The 25,324-nt window shown below is 36.1% G+C and overlaps 1 protein-coding gene across 3 annotated transcripts in view; it reads right to left on the bottom strand.

Moving 5' to 3' along the window:
• Nucleotides 1–25,324, bottom strand: part of LOC136856667 (serine-rich adhesin for platelets-like) — a 138,358-nt gene that overhangs the window by 95,760 nt on the left and 17,274 nt on the right. For all 3 annotated transcript variants that reach the window (XM_067134727.1, XM_067134725.1, XM_067134726.1), the window contains 2 exons: nt 22,582–22,743; nt 8,412–8,488 (listed from right to left, as the gene is read on the bottom strand). In XM_067134727.1, coding sequence (XP_066990828.1) covers nt 8,412–8,488; nt 22,582–22,739 — 235 coding nt within the window. In that variant the 5' untranslated portion in view covers nt 22,740–22,743. The remainder of the gene's footprint in view (nt 1–8,411; nt 8,489–22,581; nt 22,744–25,324) is intronic.

Below are 25,324 nucleotides of genomic sequence, written 5' to 3'. Positions count from 1 at the left end.
TTTTGTGATAATATTTTCTCTGCATTGCTTTGATCATTTTACAATTTGTTTACACCAAAATCATCTCAATCTAGTGTACAATACAAAAAAAACTAATTAGCTTTAACCGTTTTGCTCACAGTGTGATTTCTATACAATTATACATGAAATTTTTTTTTGCGCTGTCATATATTCCAATCTTTATATATGATAATGATATTTTTTTTTATTTCTGATGGTTGCATACTAAACTTCAGGCAATGACAAAAATAGGAGCCAAAAATGAACTCTTAATCTTAAAACCTATGCGTGCTGTGATTTTTTGAAAAAAAAAAATTTTTTCCACTTCGGCGCTAACTCCCGAACCCCACCGGCATACGGCAGACACTTTTGTAAATAGAGGCTCGGCGTTTAATGGCTAATATAGCTTGTCTGGGTGGTTTAATGGATGTGTATTTTACCTTTCATCCATTACATGAGTTATTATTTTTATTATAACTTAGAATATTATTATTAAGTAATTTCACTAGACCATTGAGTTAATTACAGGTACTATGTCTTAACGACAGTATAAGAGACAACAACATAGTTTGCCTTTCAACCAAGATAATCTTGAAGGACTACTCTTTTCCATAGCAAGGAACTACATTACCATATTACAGGTTAATCTGCTTTTCATTCACAATATGCTGTGCAAGGTAATATTATGAAGGAATTACTCAGCCTCCTCAGTGCCTGTTCCACAGAGTGTAGTAACTCCAGGCCAATTTCTAGTCTCCCTGTGCTCTTCCAAATTGCAGTAAATCTTATTTTTAACCCACTATATATGTGGAATCTAAAGGATTGTTAGCTGATAGTCAATACTCACATGGGAAGCAGTTAGGTACCTGTGATGCTCTTTTAGATTTGACATGCCATTTGCAAGAGAACCTTGATAAGGGTTTTGAGTGCAAAGTAATTAAAATAGATTTTAGTGCTATTTTTTATTTAGTAAATCCCAAGGCACATACTTTTAAACTTACAAATCTTGGAGTGGTTGGATATATTTTAGGATTACTTCAAGATTTCCTAACAGGTAGGCAGCAGTGAGTTGCTGCTGATGGGATCTTTGGTGTACCAAGACATGTGTCTGGAGTTCCACAGGGTAGTGTCCTTGGTCCACTGTTATCTTTAGTGCATAAAAGTGATATGGTTGTTGGCCTGGAAAACAAACGTTCAGTAGGCCGATGATGCAATACTTGCAGGTATAGTAAAGTCTCCATGTATGAGAAATGAAGCTGCCCTTAGTCTCAATCGTCACATGGAGCAGATTAGTGGATGTACTTGGTGAGGTATAAGGCTGGACTCCAGTAAAATTAAAACGCTATTGATTGGCATATCTTATACAGATTTTCAACCCTGTCCTCCCCTTTGGGTGGATAGGACCCTGCTGAATGAGTCTGAAGCTTAATTATTCTTGGTGTGATTTCTGACTCATGTTTTACTTTTGAGACTTCTAATAAAAGTGTCAGCAAATTTTGCACCACAGTTATATGTTTTTCCTAAGGCCTCCTATATTTTAGGTCATTTATCCTTTCCTTTACTACAACGTGAATGTCTGCTTCTGCCCAAGATTTATCTCTTTTAGATAGAGTGATTTGTTGTGGTAAGTTTCTCTGGCTCATCTGTTAATTTTTCATATAAGTTGTATTTTAACAAAGATCTTTCACATTCATAATTGATCCCTTGTCCTCTGTTCCTGCTGACAGCGACCAGATTTGCTGAACAGCAGTAAATATGCAGTAAATGTGCCTCACCATTGAACTTCTCTGTTCCAGAGGTCCTTTATTCCTCACACTATTGGACTGTGGAACAGTCACCCTGAGGGTGTACAATTTGAACCTCAAAAGTTCAAGGGAAGACATAATACATTGCTACCCTTTAACAATTCTTGTATTTTACTTATATTTTTATCCATTTATTACTCTAAATAATTTCTTCTTTTCTAATAACTGATCTCTTTCTTTACTTCCATTACCTTCTGTTACGTCTTTCAAATAAACACATTCTTTGGATGCTTGAATTTCAAGTCAATGGCCCCTGTGGGCTTGTTCCATATGAATAGGGTTTATGTTCTGAATGATATTAATAACATTCACTTCTATATCCTTTAGATAACTCTCTATCAAGATGATTTCATTATTCAAATACTTGTGATTTCTCTCTCAGAGTTACACCTCGACAATTAAGGAGTTGCCAGTGCTTCACAACAAACAAGACTGTTAGCTACTATGGGTTCAATTTCCTTGCTTAAAGAACTAATCCTTCAGACTGTTTATACCACTTGTGAACTGACATTTGACCGTGAGACAAATGAGCGCCGACAATAGAATGCAAGACATTTGAGTGTAGTAACAGTTGAGTACTAACACTTGAGCATCAGAAATGCAAAATTATGTTAAGATTTGATAACATAATAATCTAATGAAGAATAATCCAATAAAGAAATAAAAAATATATATTGATAAACATTTGCCAGAAATATTTGTTCATGTTGTCTACTCTCTATTAGTTGTTTTATTACTACTGTACTGTACAGTCATTTAGTTACTTACTCTCTATTAGTAGTTTTGTTACTACTGTACTGTACAGTCATTTAGTTACTATCTTTAAACTTGTTTGGTTATTATCATTCCGTTTTAGGAAAAGTAAAAAAAATTTTCTAAAAATTTTATCCTTTCATAGAACCCACGCTATGGAGAAGATAACATCACCAAAAGGAGAAGAAAACATATTAACCCTTAAACGCCGAGCCTCTATTTACAAAAACGTCTCCCGTATGCCGGCGGCGTTCGGGAGTTAGCGCCAAAGCGGAAAAAAAGTTTTTTTAAAAAAATCACAGCACGCTTATGTTTTAAGATTAAGAGTTCATTTTTGGCTCCTTTTTTTGTCATTGCCTGAAGTTTAGTATGCAACCATCAGAAATGAAAAAAAATATCATTATCATATATAAATATTGAAATATATGACAGCGCAAAAAAATTTTTTTATATAATTTTATACAAATCGCGCTGTGAGCAAAACGGTTAAAGCTAACAGATTATTTTTTTCTTTGTATTGTACACTAAATTGCGATGATTTTGATATATAACAAATTGTAAAACGATCAAAGCAACACAGAGCAAATATTATCACAATATGATGCATGAATCCGTAACGCGTGGACGTAAAAAAATGTTTTTTTTAAAAATTCACCAGAAATCGAAATATTGTGCTACAGACTTCCCATTTGTTGAAAAATGAAGCTAATTGATTGAATATTACTAGACTGTAAGTGTTTTAGCTTACAATTGCAGTTTTTGACCATTTCGGTCGAGTTAAAGTTGACCGAAGGTCGAATTTTTTCTATTTATCTTAATTTATATGAAAATGTTTCAAAACTGATAAAAGCTACAACCATGAGTTATTTTCTGTTGTATTGTACATGAAATTGTGCACATTTTCATGTATAAAAGTTTATGTAACGACTAATATAAAACGGTGCAAACATTACGACAACGTGACGAAAGAATTTCCGAGATGTTCGGCCGAGTTACCGCGCGGACGTAAGGAAAATGTTTTTTTCAAAAATTCACCATAAATTGAAATATTGTGCTAGAGACTAACAATTTACTGCTAAATAAAGGTAAATGATTGAATATTACTAGAATGTAAGAGTTTTAGCTTACAATTGCGTTTTTCGACCATTTCGGTCGAGTTAAAGTTGACCGAAAGTTGAAATTTTGGCAGTTATCGTGATTTATGTGAAAATATTTCAAAACTGATAAAAGCTACAACCATGAATTAATTTCTGTTGTATTCTACATGAAATTGCACACATTTTCATATATAAAAGTTTATGTAATGACTAATGTAAAACGATGCAAACATTATGACAACGTGACAAAAGAATTTCAGAGATGTTCAGCCGAGTTACAAACAGCAGACGTAAGGAAAGTTTTTTTTCAGAAATTCACCATAAATCGAAATATTGTGCTAGAGACTTCCAGTTTGTTGCAAAATGAAGGTACATGATTGAATATTACTAGAATGTAAGAGTTTTAGCTTATAATTATTTTTTTTACCATTTTGGTCGAGTTAAAGTTGACCAAAGGTTGAAATTTTGGCAGTTATCGTGATTTATATGAAAATATTTCAAAACTGATAAAAGCTACAACCATGAGTTATTTTCTGTTGTATTCTAAATGAAATTGCGCACATTTCCATATGTAAAACTTTATGTAACAACTAATATATAACAGTGCAAACATTACAACAACGTGATTTAAAGAATTTCTGGCGGGGACATAAGGAAAAAGTTTTTTCAAAAATTCATCATAAATCGAAATATTGTGCTAGAGACTTCCAATTTGTTGCAAAATGAAGGTAAATGATTGAATATTACTAGAATGTAAGAGTTTTAGCTTACAATTGCGTTTTTTTACCATTTCGGTCGAGTCAAAGTTGACCGAAGGTTGAAATTTTGGCAGTTATCAAGATTTATATGAAAATATTTCAAAACTGATAAAAGCTACAACTATGGGTTGTATTTTGTTGTATTTTACATGAAATTGCACACATTTTCATATATAAAACTTTACGTAACGGCTAATATAAAACAGTGCAAAAATTACGACAAAATGACAAAAGAATTTCTGAAATTTTCGCCGAGTTACCGCGACGGACATAAGGAAAAAGTTTTTTCAAAATTCACCATAAATCGAAATATTGTGCTAGAGACTTCAATTTGTTGCAAAATGAAGGTAAATGATTGAATATTACTAGAATGTAAGAGTTTTAGCTTACAATTGCGTTTTTTCGACCATTTCGGTCGAGTCAAAGTTGACTGAAGGTTGAAATTTTTGTAGTCGACGATGGTACGTCCACTTGGCACCCAACAGACAATTTTAGTCGACGTGATGATACGCCCAGTAGGCGTTTTTAAGGGTTCAGGGGAGCGTTTGAAATTGTTTTTTTATTAATAACTCTGGATTTTTTGCATGAATCAGTTTGAAATTTTGGGCACTGGTTAGTTTATGTATAGCGTAACGGTCAGCATTCATATTTTCCCTTTCATGAAGGAAATTCTTAAAAAAAAAAAAAAAAAAAAACTCAGCCATAACTATTGCAACCTAAGAGCTGAAATTTACGTGGTAAACATGTATTATAGATAAGAATAAAGCAATAGAGCATTTTTTATTTTTTTTTTTACAATTTTCAATTTTTGAAAAATCTTGGATCGATTTCGTGGAAAAATAAATCCCAAAAATATTTTTAAGACAAAATACTCTTAAAAAAACTCTCCAAAGTTTTGTAGACAATTTATTTAGCTTTCATTTGCTTTTTGTTTCATTGAGATAGGTGAATTCGTCATGTCTGAGTTTCCATTTGAAGGTCGATAACTTTAGTTTTGAGATATTGGCCTTGAAAGTTTTATGATGTCATTTTTTGCTTGTCTGTCCATTTATTTGCTTGTTGTCTCAAACTCTGAGTTTTTTATGAGAAATTTGATATGTTATATCATATTGGTGTTATCTGTGATTATTATTTTATGTATATTGAATTATATTTATATTTAGGCTCCTGGTCCCCCTCTTTCCTCTCTCCTGGATGCCTCCCTCTTCATGACATCGTTTCTTCCTTTCTCTCATGGAACGTAGATGTTGTTTACATTTTCTTGGTCTCGGCATGGTTTCTTCTGAACAAAGAAGTATTGCAAAGCCAAGAGAAATACAAAAAATTGACTTGCAAAGTGATATAAGTGCGCTAAATGAAAAGTGTGTCAAAACACGGGTGAGGTTGGGCAGTGCGACATCTTGCTTCGTCGAGAGCTGAGCTGCCACCGATTGCCCATATACTGCATTTAGATATTCTTCTTTGATGGCTAAATTGATATTACTACCGATATACTGAACTTATCATTATACGAAAAATGTAATTTCCTCAGCGATAGTAGGGTTATGGTTTTGGCTTATAACTCCAAAACTATTGAGAATTTTTCAATAAAATTTTCTGGGAATATAGTCAAGTAAGAGTCCATATGTGAAATATCACGAAAAATTTGGATTCTTCAATTTTTTTGTCAAACGCTCCCCTTAAATGGAGGCTACTGTTACACACTACTGTAAACAGTGCTCTAGAGTGGCAAAGAGTCATGGCGCTGTATAAATGGAAAGTGCAAAGGAAGGATATACTTTTTTGGAGATGAATGCACATCCGCCAATGATCATTACATGTACCTGATCCTGTAAAGTCAGCGGCCAGCTTATCAATGATCCAGCTTCATGAAAGGGCCACGACATCAAATGATCAACCAACGTGGATCATTCAAGATACACAAATTAATTTGCACCCTGAAGTAGTTACTGTTCTTCCTAAGTATCAATCACTTCAACGGACTGTACAACAACAATGGAAACACAAAGGAATGCTGTCTCAGTTCCAAGTAACGTAGGGGATATAGATATCCCGCAACTTATTTGCATGTATGCTGGGGAAAATTTCCTTGCTTATGATTCCGGTGTCGATGACCCTGGCATGACAAATTTTTAAAGCAATTTGCATTGTTCCTAACATACAAACCTGAGGTCTTTACATATGGGATTAACTTTCAGCGAGCTGGAAATCCAGCCATTAAACTTTTGCAAGGTGGTTATGGTAATAGTTACGGATGGTAGGGGCGAAAGTACTGCCCACCAAGTCGGTGAGCATTCAATTTTATGCAGTTCACCTTTTGGCCCAGGTAAGAGAATGAGGATAGATATTTTATAGTTGTTACTCCTGATAATTTGAGATTGATCAAGGAAAATAAGCACTGGATGGGAGACGGGACGTTCAAAATGGCTCCTCAGCTTTTATCAGCTATACGTGATTCACATCATATATAAAGGAAGTATCCTTCCATTGGTTTATACTCTCCTGCAGAGAAAGTCTGAAGAAGCATATAGCCTTGCTCTGCCACAACTACGTTTAACGGGTAACGAGATTTCTCCATCCTACATTTTGTGTGACTACAAGAAAGCATTTCATAAAGCTTTCATTTTTGTTATAAAAAATGCCAAGGTATTTGAGTGTCTTCCATTTATCTCAAGCCCTTTGGAGAAAAATTCAATCTTTATCTTTGACCAATCTGTATAGTAGCACTGAAGAAATTCAAACATACACAAAAATGCTCGTGGCCTTGGCATTCATTCCTCCTAATGATATAATAATTGTGTTCGAATCATTACAATATTTAATTCCTGACCAGCTAGAGGACTTGGTTCTTTATTTCGAAGACACTTGGATAGGAAGACCCTGCAGGAGAGGAAGAACAGGAGATGCTATGTTTCCCCATAGTGTCTGGAGTGTGTATGAACGTATTGTCAATGGACATCCATGAACAAATAATTCCTTAGAGGGATGGCATCAGGCAATGCAGATGTCAATAGGGCATATACATCCTAGAATTTACAAATTCAAAAGATATTTTAAGATTTGAACAAAATCATACATCAAATAAAAAGATCAATATAGATGCTGGGCTGCATGAAGATGCAAAACATAAGAGTAAGACAGACCCTATCAAAAATGTTAGCAAATATTCTGCAAGAGACCCAATAAAATATCTTCATTCAATATCTTTTGATATTACCCAGCAGAAGTATTTAAACAAGATATTTAATTTTTATGTATACCACAATGAATTATTTTTTGAGATACTGTATTTTATATTTACATCTCATAACAAAAGAAATTTAAAACTGTTACATTTTTCCCTTCTTTTCCTTTCCATGAAAAATAGTCTATAACCAGCAGTGGTTAATTTAAAAATTGTTTAACAACGTCTATGAAATGCAAGATATCAAATCATCTTGTAGCCATAGGGACAGTAGGGACAGTAGTAAAACAGTAGAAAAGTTGTTAAAACAGTATAAAGTTAGGATCAAATCTAGATATAATTTGTATTTCTGATGCTAAGGTGTCAGCACTCAAATGTTACTGTGCTCAATTTGTCTTGTGCTCTATTGTCAGTGCTCTTTTGTCTTTGCGCTCAAAAGTCGGCGCACCTATACCACTGCCCTGAACACTATACATGATTTTACTTTGTTGACACACAAAACTTCCGAGAGCAGACTGGATAAAATGTAACACCAATTATGCAACTAAATAAAAATGGTATTTTCATTATAAAATATACTTACCTGGTAGTTACATATATATAGCTTGCGCGCGACGATCACATTTAATCATACATGGATAAAGCTATATATATGTAACTACCAGGGAAGTTAGATATTTAAAAACAGATATTAGATGCTGTAAAAAGCTGAAACAGAATTACTATGTTGTGAAATAAAAAAACCTTATTTTAACCTCCAAGGTACTTTGCCTTACAACCATTCATACTGCAAGGAAAACACTGTTTTACTTACATTGTCCTCTCCTGATAAATTCTTCTTTTCTATCACAAGAGTATGGGTAGATGTGTTCTTCTTTGTGAACATCTTGACTAGAATAAAAAAAAATCCTTTCAGTGAAATATTCAACATTACTTCATTTTAAAAAAATTACCTACATGACAACGACATACTTCATATGTATATCTTATTCAAACTCAATACAATCTTAAATGGGATTATAGAAAACTAAAATATATTTTCAATAGCCTAAACAAACTTCTCATAATATAGTAACCTAATTCTGTGGTCTACAAAATCCCAGACATATTCGTCCTTTCACTGCGAAACGAGAAGCAGCAGCTGAAGAGAGGATGCGCACATGTGATGATAGATCACAGTCTCTCCAACAATTGGCTCTTTCATTTTTTGTCAAGAAAACTGGCCACGAAAATAGGCAGGGTTGAGAGGAGAAAACTCCAATTAGGAGAAATGAACTTTTTATTTTTTTATTTCTTTTTAAATGTTGTTTCACCATATGAAAAAAAAAAAAATTGTTCCTTATTCATAACTGGATTCTCTTTCTCCCAACCCTGCCTATTCTCACTGCCACTTTCATCAAAAAGCAACCCAACCTCAATTTAGTCAGTAAGGATTACAGAGATTAAATCCCAGTTTGCTTACAGGATCTGTCCAGCAGAGCCCCTGGAAAGAAAGTAACAATTGTACCCAAGGCTCCCTCAAAAATATGAGCAATGCTCATCTTCTGAAACACTAATAACATAGATGAAAGGGATTGTTACAGAGTCTCTACTTGAGAAAAACTAACAGGACTTATCCTCAAAGTAAACCAAGAAGTCAACAACTCAAGAGATTTATGAATGAAGAGTGCAAAATTAGATGAGAAGTCAGGATGAAAAAGAATCAGCTGAGTTCATAATCTCAACCACAGGAGGGACCATCTGTCTAATCACTTCATGTGCCTGCCTGCACTATTACCTGAAAAAATCTTTATTTAATGAATTTTCATAAAGAACTGAATGACCTTTGGAATTAAGAAAACAGAATCTTTGAAACAGGATATGGAGTAGCATAAAAATCATGGTTTTGTTCATATTTCCAAGACCTAGGCTTGGCCGCTAAATCAACTGTAAATGAGATGCCTATTGATCTCACTTTTTAAAAGCAGTCACTATATTTTGGAGAGCATAAGTTCATACACTTTTTAACAAACAGATACAGACAAAACACAGTCTTCGATGTCAAATCTGGAAGAAGCGTGACTTCTGACATATAAGGGATGAATGCAGCCGAGACACATATTCCCAGACAAGTGGGTACCTCGGTTTTTTTTTTTTGGCCATGCCTCTAGGTTAGGTTAGGATACTTCAAGGATACTGCTTATGTATTTTGGGCGTGGTAAACATATTGAGATTATTTTCAAGAGGATTCTATGGTTAGTTTTTAAGATGTGGCGCCCCACTTTTTTCAGGGAAGGTCCCGAACCATAATCGGGACCACTCCCCTCATAGCAGCTTTTTTCACGGCCGCGTTACATGACCATCCTTTGGTACCTGTACAATGTTGTCTCCTCTTTCCACAGTGTCCGTGGCCTTCATCTACCATTGATTCTTCGGTCTTCGGATCGGCTCGAATGTAATCTGCTCCTCCCTCTCTGGTTTCCTCGTCCTCTCCTGGTGAGTTGAGAACCAACATAGAATTGCCATAATCCCAGTTACCTTGCAACCAGGGGATGTCATAACTCCCAAAGCTCAAACCTATTTGGCAAAATGACTGGCCAGGCCAGATAAGTAGGGCCCATAGGTTTCAGTGCTCCTCCTCAAGCAAGAAGGGGTTATTCAATTAAGGAAACATTTGGAGGACAATGAAATCTCCCCTAAGACACTTCAGGTCAGAAGGCAGTTTAGCCCTAGGAAAACCTAGAAAAAGGTGCCAGACAAAACTACCTCTCTGTCGAAAGCATGAGAGAGGATGCAGAAGATGCCTTTCTCCCAATCATCAGACGAGGAGAGGACGCCCAAACTGCAATCACCTGTATTTCAGCCCAGATGTTGCTCTTGAAAAAAAATAAGGATGGAATGTAATCCAGGTAATCCACTTCCTCCTCTAAACTTATGCCAGGATTAAGATTGTAAGCCAAAGTACTGACCTTGTCCAAAAGAGCTTGGGTGGCTACACAATTTGTCAGACAGCCACCACAGGTCCCAAGGAAAAGTATTTGGAACTTGTGAGCAACATCCCTTGGGTAGACTGAGAAAAAGGCAGTCTGATATCTCAGACACCTGCCCTCATTACTTGGGAAACCAAAATACTCAACCGAGCAATGAGGGATGGATTCAAACCCCTGACTTCAAGAGTCTTCCCACAGGAAGGGAACCAACTTCCTCCTGAGAGAAGGTGATGGTCCAATGAACCCATATGAAGCCCAAAGAAAGTTCCTAGACAATTCATTCTCACACTAATCAGTACTAATGAAAGAAGGAAACACTCTAAACTCTAGGGTCTCCACATCAGATTCAGAGAGAAGAATCGAGGAAACTTTCCATCTCTTGTTAAATAAAGAGAAATCCTTAGATACTGTTCCTAATGAAGTGACAGAATGAGAGCGATATGAACTCCCCAATTATATGCTAAGGACAGGAAGGAACAGCAAGTAAAAGGACTGTCCACCACAAGAACAGAGGCTCAAAAGATTCATGATGCTTAACCCCTTGTGGGCCGGGGACATATGCATGTATATGTTTACTTATAACTTTGGGGTGGATTCCAGGTAACATACATATGAGGCACTGCATGTCAAAGGGGCATAACCCTCAAACAAGGGCGATATTGAGTTAGTAGTGGGAGGATATAGCAGACATGTAACTTTAACATGGGAACAACTTTTAATCGAAAATCACCTTTGATCCCCCTCAAAATTTATGCTTCAAAGTTTCATGATATAAAATTGGTTCTGGTACAATTGGAAAACTTTAAAGCTTAATATCTCAAAAATATGTTTTTGCACACAGGCCCCACAGACATGTGGCATCTCATATATGCTCAAGATTTCATGTCATTCAGTTTGAATGAATTTTGTGAGAAAATTGCTCAGATCACTTCCATGGGCCACAAATGACTCTGGCAACTCTTACATAGCAAGTGTAGTAGCTCAGTAGAGGATAGAGGGATATCAGTTTGCCTTGAGATGTCATGAGGGAACGTACTGCTGCTCCCTATCCCAGGACGTCTCATAAATATTTTATAATAAATAAATATTGTATACAGTACTCAGAATCTTTTACTGATTTTAGTTGTCTGTTATGATCTTGTGTGACCTGTAATTATAATTTTACAAAATAAAAATTAAAAAACATTAGAAAAAACACCTACAACTTGGTAAAATTAGGATATTTTTAAGACTGTCTTTTGGAAAAGAGGCCCCTCACAGGGTTGGAAATATTCACTTTCAACTTCCCCCTGGAAGGTACAGAGATTTTTCTCAAAAAATTTTTTTTTCTTATACCATGTGCTTATGCATATCTTCCTCTTTCCATCGTTTTTTTTTTTTGGGGGGGGGATCCTTAAATTTAGGCCAGACTGTGAGGGTTAGGGCATCAAAACATATACCACTTGGAGCCAAAGTTCCCAGAAGACCCAGACTGTATAACTCTTATTAGCATAGACAACTCCACCAAAGTGGAGAGGTCTAACCCGATTAAAAAATTAAAGGCAAACCATTGCCTTTAAAAGGGACCTAAATTGGCTAAATTAAAAAGGGAAGGTCTGCGTTCTGCTGAGTACACGCTCCGAGAGATACCCTCTTCTATAACACTGATCGCAACTCTCGCTGATGCAAGTTTTCCAAACAAACTTATAAGGTACAAAAATTTTGTTGCCCTGCAAGAAAGACTTTCTCACAAAAATATGTGGAGAATTCCAGCGCAAAGTTACATGAAGTGTGCCACACAACAGAACTGGTGAACAAGCAGCTGACAAAGAAAGAGGGGTGGGTCACTTTCATGGCACTTTGACCTGGGAAACAGCAGATCAGGAAACCTTTCTGACAGGGGCCAACAGGGAACTGCCAATGAAGGAGGAGGAATGAGAAACACTGTATTTATCACTCTTTAAAGATGTTTGGGAGAGGGAAAACATATGCAACCAGTGTCCTTTTTTTTTTTATTATTAAAATAGTTTAACCAGACCACTGAGCTGATTATCAGCTCTCACAGGGATGGCCCAAAGGATTACGATGAAATACCAAGTCTAGGCCTGAGGCCTAGAAATGGGACCAAATAGGTCACCTGCATGATGATGAATGAACAAAAATGAAATTTAAAAGAATAACACTTTATATGTTATATGCTTTTACACTTGAACACAAATACAGTATACATTAAATGCATTTACTTGTTTCCATACAAAAAAAATATTTTTTTAAACTAAAATTCAGAATAAATTATTTAAAAATTTAGGGTTTTTTATTTGATATTTCAATTATTTACTTATTTATTTTTATATTTTGTCTATTAAATTACACTGCCTCATGAACGTTAAAATTGAAATGACTGAAAATGTAGAAGATTCTGGCAAAATTTCCCCCACCGATTTACTTCCAAAGGTTGATAATCGCTGTTGGTTATAGTTTGAACAATCACACAACACATGTTTGACTGTTATCAACACTTTGCATTCTAAGCATTTGGGAGGAGGGCCATGTGGACTGTTCATTAAGTGTCCACGTGTCAAACAAGTAAGGCCTATTCGATGACGAGTCAGAATTACTTGTGTGTGTGTGTCTCTCTCTCTGATATGATGAACCCCTTTTTCCAACACTGGATTTTATTTGTTTCAACTTATTATTTATGGATTCCTCATTCCATATATTTTGCCATTTATTTAAAATGATTATTTTTATATCTTATATAATCACTAACTGGGATTTTTACATTTGCTCTTGTCATGTAAACTGCTTCTTTAGCTGCTTTATCAGCATCTTCATTTCATTTAATCCCTAGATGGGCTGGGATCCAACATATTTCAATATTTTATCCATTATTATACAATTTGTAGAGTTCGTATTTAATTTGCTGTGCAATATTTTTTGGGTAGTAACTTTGAATGTTTTATTATTATTATTACAGGTACAGTATTATTACTATTATTATTATTATTATTATTATTATTATTATTATTAATATTATTATTATTACTGTATTATTATTATTTAATATTATTACTTACTCATAATCCTAATATCAATATCTGAAAGTTAGCAATGTACTGTAAATCATTTTTTTATCATAAAAAATGTATATTTAGTCATGAAAATATGAAAATACACTAATTAGTGAATATTACCCTATGAAAAAATCTGCAAAGTAGTGAATTTTCCGGGATATATTTGGAGATATGTTCCACAGAAAAATCCACGATTAACTGAAGCCGTGAATGCTGAACCACGAGTATAAGTGGGGGTCGACTGTATACTCTAAGTTCTTTTTGTGTGAAAATTGAGTCAATATTCCTGTAGTGAATTTTTTTACTCATACGTATTGGAGGTTTGTTTTTTAGTATAAATGTAAGTAATCACCTTATTTCTTTGTACAGTGAACCCTCGCTACTTCGCGGTTCGACTATCGCGGATTCACGACTTCGCGGATTTTTTCCATTACGTATGTATATTATAAGAGAAAATATATAGCGGATTTTTCCGGAAATTTCAAAAATAGTCGCGATATATGAAGACCCAAATATTTCATTAATTCCATTAATAATTATTAATATCTGCTAGTACTGTTGGTTCATTGCATTATGACATATAATTCAGTACAAATGAAATTAAACAAAAGATGCTTCACTGCATCGCTGGATTTTTCAGAAATATTCATCGAAAAATTAAAATTAAAAAGTACCGCCATATCAGCAGCCATATTGCAGAAAAACAGCGATGTTTCATCATGAGAAGAACGGCTTCTAGACGATAGACCGCCAGGCAAGGACTGGAACAGATATACCCACAGGCAGAAGAACGAGAATATCTTATCACTGTTGATGTTTCATCTTAAATCACTGTAAAAATAATTAAAATCGGTAAACAACTCAAGGATACTCTCTCATACGAAACATCTCTCTCTCTCTCTCTCTCTCTCTCTCTCTCTCTCTCTCTCTAAAATCTCTCTCAATGAAATATGAATTACTGTATCATAAACTTTATGAATTACTGTATCATAAACTTTTATGTACAGATTTAAAAATAATTTCATTGATAAATTTGTTTCTTTTAGCAACTAAAAATTATTTTCCTAAATTTTTTCGTTAGTAGTGAGCAGCTTCAGTCAGCTGATTCTCAGAACGTAAACATTACAAATATGGGATGATCTTTTTTTTATGCATATTACTGTGATAGGAGATCAAAATAGTAATACAGTGTTTAAGTGCATAGGAAGTGTTTATAACAGTGTGAGAAAGGCTATAAAGCCTTTAAATATATACCATGTATATACAGTATATGCCTCCCTAGGGAGGGGCCAATGCTACTTCGCGGAATTTCACTTATCGCGGGGGGTTCTGGTCCCCATTATCCGCGATAGACGAGGGATCACTGTATTTTCATGTTAAAAAGGAAAAGACACATATATACAAAACTGATGATGATCAAATTGTATATATTTATGGGTGTCCTTTGGATTGAATGTAGGTTAGTATGTGGTTAGATAGGAATTGATCCAGTAAATTATTGCCCACAGGATTACAGAGGTAACTTTTGCTGGTTGAAGATTGTTTGTAAATAAAACTAAGGAAATAAATTTAGGTAAGGTAGAGGTTGCTTGCTTTACTCTCAAAAATTAACTGGACCACCGCTCTTTCATGGCACCACCCAAATAACTTCAACACTGGTTCTCCACCCCCCCCAAAATATATCACAACACTGTCACTTCCCAAGGGGAGAAAATTAACACTTGTATGCTCAATCCTCACATGCACACACTGGTTCACCATCCAGGGTCAGCAGTCCAAAAATGGTCTGGGACCTGTGATCCAAGGCCCTTGAATGGACTGGTAGCCTTGCTACCAAAACAGCAGTCCAAGGTTACTTGTCAAACAGGTAGCTGCACTACTGGATCAGTGGTTCAAGCACCCTGATAGGACCAGTAGCCTTGCTATTGGACCAGTGGTCCAAGGAACTTGATTGGACAGACTGGTAGCATTGATAATAGGACCTGTACCGGTACCCCAAGGGATCCATGAGTAGCAGTTGCAGAAAGCAGAGGATCCTAGACCAACGGTCTGAGGACACAGATCAAACCAGTAGCCTTGCTACTGGACCAGCAATATGAAAACTTTGATTGGACCAGTAGCCTTGTTAACCATATCCTGACGACCAGAGAACAGCAACCTTCCTCTTCCCCTACTTGAAAATACTAAAAGAAGGTAAGGAGGTTATGGAAACTCCATCATACCCATCACTATGGAGCAATCTGATCCAAAGATTGGGCCTGTCGATCTTTTAAAGGAAGAGCTGCATGATCAGGCTGCGCTACCCTGTCACCCTGGCCATCCAACCATGGAAGGGCCAGGGACACTGATTCATCGCTTCCCAAAAACTTTATACAGTAAACCATCCCCGTATTCGCGGGGATGCGTGAGCTGATCTATATAGAAAATCTACTAGACGCCTTGTGCGTGTGTGTGTGACCAGAGAGTAACGAACCGATAGATACCGCTGATTCATCGAATACCCATACGATCGTTGGCGGCTTGGCGTGGGTGATTCAAATGAGTGCCATACATCAAGACCCTTATTGGCCCATTTCGATTATGAGAGACCAATCAGCTGAGGTCTATGACCCAAACCAGTTCAGTTTGAAAAGCAAAGAGTCAGTAGGGAGTGAGTGGTCGACGGGTCGGGTCGTGGTTTCAAGACGGGGTCGGGTGTTGTTTCAGAGTTTCCAAGATTATAACCTTAATATAATTAGTAGCGGGGTCGAAAATACACGCAGTTAATTGTATCTTTGTTTCTGGTAGAACCTTTATATGATCAAGATCAGGTCTCAGGTCCGATGATTATATACCGCTGATTCATCGAATATAATTAGTAGCGTAAATGAGCAACAAGGCCATTTTCATTGTGAGAGACAATCAGCTGAGGTCTATGACCCAAACCAGTTCAGTTTGAAAAGCAAAGAGTCAGTAGGGAGTGAGTGGTCGACGGGTCGGGTTCAAGACGGGGTCGGGCGCATGTTGTTTCAGAGTACCTTCCGGCGATTATAACCTTAATATAATTAGTAGCGTAATATTAGCAACAGGGCCCTGTGTAACTATTAAGGATAATACACGTGTTAGGTATGTATTGGCGCCAATACCCAATTATCGGCGTCGATAAGCAGAAATCAGCGATTTTCGGCGCAAAAAATTGCTGATTTTTGTCGCTAGACAAGCGCCATAAAACCGGATTGTCATTAACTGAGCCCGCCGTTAACCGGGAACTGCCTGTATGGCAGCCTACCCTATACTGTAAGTTTACTCTATACATATACGGTATAGTAATTATTAATATCAGCTAATTTTGGAGGTTCATGCAGATTGACTTATGATAATTCAGTACAAAGAAATTGAATTACATATAAGAATTAGCTTAGCCTACACTATGGTATATTGTATACATATACGGTAGCCTAGCCTACATTATACTGTACTCTATATTCACTTATTAATATCGTATTAAACAAACATCAGCATAACCAATATGCATCTTTTCCATGTAACTTTAAAAAGTTATGCTTTACTTCACTGTGTCCAATAATATTGAGTGTATTCTCATATTGCTTTTGTATTATAAAACATAATCATTGCGATTGATGTTTTGGTTTGGAAATCATTTTACGCGAACATTGTTTGAAAACAATTAATCGAAAACAATTATTCGAAAACAGTTATTCGAAAAACAATTATTCGAATGGAAAATTGTTCGAAAGAAAGTTATTCAAAGGACAATTATACGAAATGGTAATTATTCGAAATGTAAAATTCTTTATTTAAAAATGTGTAAAAATACCAAAAAAGGATGAAATCTTTTAAGTATGAATGTTATTACTAAAACTATTAAAATAGATTCATGATAAAACAGATTTACTTATAAATGCAAGTTATGCGCTACAGCGCAAATACTCTAATACTGAGTACTCTTCAAAGGTTGCCACTAACTTTTTATCCTTTCATTCAAGTCACGATATTTCTTGAACTCTTCATATTTGTGCTTCCTGCTCTTACTTTTGCAATGTGAATTTCTTGTAAACCCTGCTCTTTTTTTAAAGCATCTAGGAACTTCCATATTGTTGGATGATGAGATGACATTTGCTGTAAAAAGCTCTGTGCCATCCTTCAAGTGCGTTGTTAGTCCTAGGCAAATCAGTATTGACTCTCTCAAAACAAGACCACATACTTATTTCAAACATAGGACTACGTCGATGACGTCTTGAAGGACGACCAATCCATGAATCTTCAAAATAATCTAAAATAGGATTTACATCTTGAGGATATATATCTCAATCTAGTAAAGCTTCAAATGATTCAGTAACTTTGTCAATGGGGACAAAGGCTAGGGCTAACAGCATTCGAATTTTTAAAGCAAATTCGGAGTCTGTACCGTATCTCACTTTCAGACCACACTCACATATCTTTCGATACAAGCACTGGCCTAAGTGGAAAAGGCATCCATAATGAGAAGCTGTGCTGAATTCTTCTTTAACGGCAGTTATAGCTGCAAGTTCAAAGTCTGAAGTTATGGTTGAAACTTGTAAATTTGGAACCATAGACTTAATTTGAGCAAATAATCTTCTATAAGTTTCAGCCCTTTTATCTGGAAGTAAGGCGTAGACCACAGGAATGGTGTAATTATTCTTCACAGCATGTACAGTATATAATTGTTCAAATAACTGAGGTACAGTTTTAAATGTTCCGTCCACTTCTAAATTTGCACTCTTCTCAAGTAGACTCAAATTATTCTGAGTTGCAAATATAAGCATTCTATCATCGTAATGGCTGGAATCATATAGCAAAAACTGCTCCCTTTATGAGTTTTAGTTTGGTCAGTTGTTAAAACAATTTCCATCTATGAATTGGATTAGCTAAGCCTGCTCTTTCTTTTTGTCTTACGTTATGAATAGTTCTTTTATAGAGCTTATTTGTGGTAAAGCTTCGCGGCACTTTCACTTAATTGCGATGCAGCTGCAGAAATGACATACTGAGGAGAATCACGGCTTTCTTTCGCATCACTTTTCACTTTGTTCATAAAACTGCGCACTTCTGTATTGACAGCATCACCGAATGGTTATGTTCACGAGAACTTTAATCACTTCACCATCATTGGTAATTGTTCAGCTTTTGCAATACGATGCGAACTTATTGCACTTCAAACATATCTTGTTATCAACTTGCTTGTCTTTCACGAATAGGAAACCATCGATTTTAAGCATAGGCTTGCCTTTTTCACTTGAAATGTATTCGGCCATCACTGAAGGGCTGCAGTATTCTGAAGAAATGAAGTCCTTGGTGCTTGATGTCCTTCACGACGTTTATTACCACTAAGAAAATCGGATAACGCTCAAACAAACATTTGAACTAAGAAAATCGGATAACGTTCAAACAAACATTCAAACAGTTATTTGCCTATTTGAACAATTGCTTATTAGAGTAAGGTTCAAACAACATTTCAATACTTATCATTTCGTATAATTGTCCTTTCGAATAACTTTCTTTCGAACAACTTTCCATTCGAATAGCTGTTTTTCGAATAAATGTTTTCGAATAATTGTTTTTGATTAATTGTTTTCGAATAATTTTCATGATACGGTATTTCGGAGTATTTAACTTGGTTCAGAGCGCTTTTCTTGCTTCTACTTAGCGTAAATGAATCTCTAGATACTTTATTTATATGGGATAAGGTTATTTTTCGTTACATGAAGTGTTTTCAAGTTGAAATATAACTTAAATACATCTAGTTGTGAAATTAATTTTGCTACTTTTTTTTTTGTTAATAGATGACGTTGGCCATTGGGGGCATGTTTGTTTTGTTTAAAAAAATCCAGATTCCATTTGCTATTTTCACCTGATTTCATCATAATACAAGTTTTACGTATTCATCTTTTATCGGTGTGAAAACAGCAGTAATATGTGTTCTTTCATGACCAGTACAGGCAGTCTCCGGTTATCGGTGGGCTTATTTACTGGTAGTCAAGTTTTACGGCACTTGTGTAGCAATGAAAATTGGCAATTGTCAGCGCCGAAAATCACCGATTTCCGCTTATCGGGTATTATGCCAATACATACCCAACAGAGGCACCGATAACTGAAAATTGGCAATTTTCGGCACCGATAGAACGGAACCCCCACCGATAACTGGGGACTGCCTCTAGTTTTAATTAAAATACTTTTCTCTCCAACTTTATTTACAGTCGAGTTTCATCTATGCTGCCGATGCACAATAACTTATAGTCATTAGCAGCTTGAACACTGTCTTCTCAGCTTCAGCTACAACTTGCAGCTTAACTTTAAAAGTATATTTCTTTGCCGATCTTTTCTCCATAGCAAATACGGGTATAACGCAAAAATATATCAGTCCTATTCTACTTAACGTCATTTGTATCAAAACTATGGTAATTGTTTACTACTGCACGATGGTTGAAATACAAGCATAACAGCTGCTGTTATCTGATTCGGTTGTTATTAGCAAAAAGCAGTTTCTTGTTCTGTTGTTTATGGCTGTATGCATTTACGCAAGAGTATAACGTTACTAACAATACTTTTATCATTCTCTTTTACTTTTTTAATTAGAAGATGGGATAAAGAGATGGAGGAAAAGAAGTTGGTCTATTGTAATCTGGTCTCCCTCGCTGCCTGATTGTATGCTGCTGCCTGTGCCTGCTTGAAATTTACAAATATTTTCTAAATACTGCACTGTGGTATCGGTATTAATTGCTAACCCCATTGCAAAACCGAATTATTGTAAGGCGAATTACCGTAACTCAAGCACTACCTGTACCTGTACCTGGGAACTCAATCCCGATACTGCATGAGGTTACCAAGGGAATAGGAGCAGTCCTACAGCTAGCCGACACCATGGCCAGTAAGTCATCCCAGGCGTGGTCAAAGCAGATACTGCTACCATATATGTATACAATATACCATAGTGTAGGCTAAGCTAATTTTTTTTTGTTATTCAATTTCTCTATGTATTGAATTATCATAAGTCACCCTGCATTAACCTCAAGAATTAGCTGATATTACTAATAATTACTATACCGTGTATGTATAGAGTATACATTATAGTGCATGGTAGGCTATTATGTATACATGGTACTGAATACCCTAGTGTAGGCTAGGCTATATACGAGATGTTTTTTCCAACAAACAATGGATTTTTTTGGAACCTAACCCCATCGTAACTTGGATAATACCTGTACAAGCATTTTCATTTTTTTTTTGCGTGTGTTTGATCTATCAAAATAGGCAGTTCTAAGTGTTTTTAGAAGGGTTCTAAGTATTCGCGGGTTTTAGCTATTCGCGGGGGTGTGTGGTATATACTCCCCGCGAATATGGGGGTTTACTGTGCATACATTGGAATTGAGGGAGGAAGGGGGAACAACAGACAAAGAACTGCACCCTGTTTCCTATCAGTTTTTAGAACGCCTATAGGTGTCTTGAATAAATCTAAGTAACTCCCACCCCGACATCTGAAGATTAATTGACACACTCAAAGATGGGAAATGCCTAGCAACAGCTAAGCAAATTCCATTTGAATGAGGTGATTCACTTCCAAAAAAGATGTACAAAGACTTGAATGCCAGACTAGAAAATAGAGTCCTCAACTATAGTACTTATGATGATAAAGTCCTCAACTATAGTACTTATGATGATAAAGTGAAGTACTTTATTTACATTCTATTACTTATAATAAGCATATTTTTTAATGAACAAGTCCCATTCTATTTTTTTTTTAATTTATAGCTTGTGGTTATACACTGTGTTCTTTATAGTGTCATTTTTAACATGCTTATTTTGAAATATACTATGTATTGTCTTTTTATTTTGTTTTCTTTTGTCACCCATATTCTTGCTAACCAATATTAATTAAATGCAATCACATTTAATGGGTTTTTTAAGTACATTTAATGGGTGTTTTAAGTAGGTCAATGGATGGCAATATTCCTGGTGGCAATGTTCCTATACGACCAATTTTCCCAGTAGCAATTGTCTTAGCACCAAAAAAAGAATCAGGTTAGATAGTTCAATACACTCGTGTCACAATGCGACATACAATAATAAATGGCGATCAACCTCAAAAAAAGAGAGAAACTGAATACACAGTCTGTCCTTCCCTGGATAGCGCCTAACCCAGCGGTTTCCTCTTCAAAACTGCTGAAGTGATTGAGGGGTTTATATATATTATAGCACAAACAACAATCACACAAAAATATATCAACAGAAAACAAAAGAAAGCAAACAGAAGTCAAGCACAGAGACGTCTTTGCATAACGACAGCCGAAAGCAAAGTGGAATGCAGACTGACAAGTGGGCGGGGTTCCCCCCTACCATCGGTAATTAATGACCTTGTCTGAAAGTTAAACAGCTGTTCCAGCTTGCGTCCGCAAGCTAAATCCTATGTAAAGATCGGACATTTGTATTTGTGTAGGAACATGTGACAATGTTTTCATGTAAACAAAATAATTCAAATTAATAAAATCATAAGTTCAACTAATCAGTCAGGAGCACAGCAAGATAGCCTCATTTAATGGCAAGCGATGAAAGTGCTTGGTGATGGCAGTGGAGAGAGTGGTATTTCTCAACTCATTCCCCTTAACCACCAGCTAAATCATCTTATTACCATGTTCAAACACCTTTTCCAGTTGACTTTGAAGGATACCCATATATAAAATGCAAAAGTTTATATTTCTTTAAGAACAAACCTTTTATACTTGGTAGGTAATTAGTGAGCCCTCTGTAGCAACATCATCAGTCCATTGCAAACTGCAGATCACATTCACAAATAAAATATCAAGGACTGCATTCACTGATGCAGACCACGTTTACAAACACAAAATATCAAGGACTCCATTAATTGAGAAATCAGGGCTATGTATATTTAAAAATGAAAGTAGCTTCATGAAAAAGTGATATACTGTACACCATAATTTCAACTTACAATTCATTTTCACGAAAAAATTTTACTACTGCAACTGGAGTTTTTCGTAATCCTTCTACAAAATCTGGGGGACACTTTTCAACAGTGGTGATTGTCCCTGGCCACCAAGCTTGTCCTAAACGAACCCAAACCACCGACCCATATTCTAGGTGACTCATATTTCTGGAAAAAATAAAGATCATTAAACAACGCAAGAGATTATTATTATTAATTATTATTATTATTATTATTATTATTATTTTTATTATTATTACTACTGTATTATTATTTTTATATTATCATTATTATATAAATACTTAATTTAAGATTTACTTTTTAAATACTTACCTCTCCAATATATAGATTTTACTCTACACCAGCTTGTAGTTCAACAGATTATTTAAAAAAAAAAAAAAAAAAAAAAACCAGAACACTCGGTTTTCTATGAATATCCATCTTCTATCCATCTGCAATGGGTACACACACTCATACCTGGCCATTCTACTTCTGTCCACTTTGAATGTGGGGAGGTAGGAAGGGCAATTTATATAATGGAGAGGTAATTTATTTAAAAAAATAGATCTTAAATTAAATATTTATATTTTTAAATGATCCTTATTCTCCATTTTATAGCTGATTCCATTTGAAAAAAGTGGGGGGCAAAGTGGAAATCAACCAACCCTTTCAAGACTACTTATAGTTAGTTTACCTTTCTAAGATCGCTAGGGTGGGGACAGGAAAAGAATACAGCATTGCCATATCTGTTTATCCCTTTTAATCCCTTGTTTATGGCTTTACCTGAGATCTGTCATTTACTGTACAGCACTTCATTTTCTAAAGAAACAGAGTTGTGTAAATTTTGGTTGTTCTGAATGAATTTTCTTTCTCTGTCTGCTTAATGAAATAGTAATCATAGTTCTTATAATAATATCATAATGTGTTTAATGCATTAACACCTCAAATTTGTGAGGGTGGTTTGGCCGGAATAGCTTTTCGAGCCATTTGATTATTATCCGTATTCTATTTTAGCAGTTATTTATTGGTTACGTGATTAGATTTTTTTCAGTGCCTCTGCAGGTTAAATAAACTATTCATCATTTAGGAGAGAAAAATAATTTACCATTAATTACACAGCCCCTTCTTGTTTCTGAGAGTGAAGATGCTCCAAGGGCGGTGGAGAGATCTGATCCGCTTTGGCTATCCCTTGGGCTATCCATATTGTCCACTGACACTCTCAGGCTGCTTGAGGTGACCACCGTTGTTGTTCTTGATCGAGCTGGCCTTTTAAATGCCCTTGCTGACCTTGTCAACAAAATTGAGGTTTGGCAGCACCAGCCAGAAATTATACCATATCTCTTGTGTTTTTATGAAAATAAAGGTGGTTTGTACGGAAAATATGTGAAGTCAAATAAGCCATGTTTCGTTGTTACCTTTAAATGAACAAAAATTTTTTTTAATTCGATAGAGCAGGCTCTGAACAAGGCAAAATTTGTAATCATAACAATGAGACATTTGACACCGCAGGAATTCCTTACTCGCCCCACCCTAGCGATCTTAGAAGGTACATGAAGTATAGTAACAAAATACTTGTACAAAACAAGTGTTTGTTTAACCAGTGAATTCAATCCATTGGCTATTACTGCTGCCTTAGGAAGACTGTCACTCAGGTACAAGATCCTCATAATGAAGATGCCTGAGGTCTCTTTGGAGGGTGGCCCCCTTCAGCAGAAGGAGGGGTAGGGTTGGTTATTGTTCCAAAACCCTGCAGAGCCAACAATAGATAACTAACAAGTACAGTATTTACATTATTTACAAAAATTCTGTTGAGAGTATAAATAAATGTCACCATACATCATTGAAAAAAGTGCTAGAAGCAACTGGTCGACAATATGGAGTGGCACACCTTGTAAGGCAAAAGAAATCCACCAGGTCTGGCACAACTGGGGGGAGGAGTCAGGATGGATTTAGAAATAAAACCCTCAGAAGGAAACGATTAGGTAAAGATGAAGGTACTTTCCTGATAATCCACCAAGCAACTTTTGCTTTCTCATCAGCCTGGCCTACACACTTTTCGAAAAAACAGGACAGTGAACATAAAAGAGGATAAATGCCTGATTGTACTCTCAGGCATGGGAACTCAAACCCCAAGACCATGGAAGGCCACAGTACAATGGCTATGGCACAGTCCAAGGTTGGAGAACAAGGTTTGTATTCAGAGAAACCTTCTCTTAGAAGGATTGCCTACCAACGCTAAAGAGTCCCCTTCTACCCGTTGGTTTGATTTCGGAGTGGCCTTCTCCAAAAAGAGTTGCCTGCCAAGGCTAAAGAGTTTCTTGTACCCTAACTCATTTGTCAACCATAGGAACTTTGGGGACATGGGAATAAACACAAAGTCTCGATGGCCTTGCCATGGTCGGGACTTGCCGAAGGGCTTGTGAACCACGCCTCTCTGCTTACTCCTGCCACGGGTTATCCTGTACCCTCCCATCTGCTGCTCCCGCCTGTACTGGGGGATCAGCTGCTCACCGCAAGGACTGAAGTGAATGTTGCTAAGAAAAGCCACATTAACCCACTACCCACTAGCCATTGGTTGAGATGGTGCAACATAGAATGGCAAGTTTGGCCTCTGTGCCTCAGGCCTGCAGAGCTGATGGGAGCTCAAACCACGACTAAACATATTCCCTGATGATTTACCACTTATCTAACTGAGTTGCTGTGGCACCTCACACCCAAAGCAAAACCACCAATTTTCCAAAGAAGGTGG

Source organism: Macrobrachium rosenbergii, chromosome 36 (assembly GCF_040412425.1).
Source record: "Macrobrachium rosenbergii isolate ZJJX-2024 chromosome 36, ASM4041242v1, whole genome shotgun sequence".
NCBI lineage: Eukaryota > Metazoa > Arthropoda > Malacostraca > Decapoda > Palaemonidae > Macrobrachium > Macrobrachium rosenbergii.
Note: the sequence above shows the minus strand (reverse complement) of the source record. Positions and strands in the feature narration are given on the sequence as shown.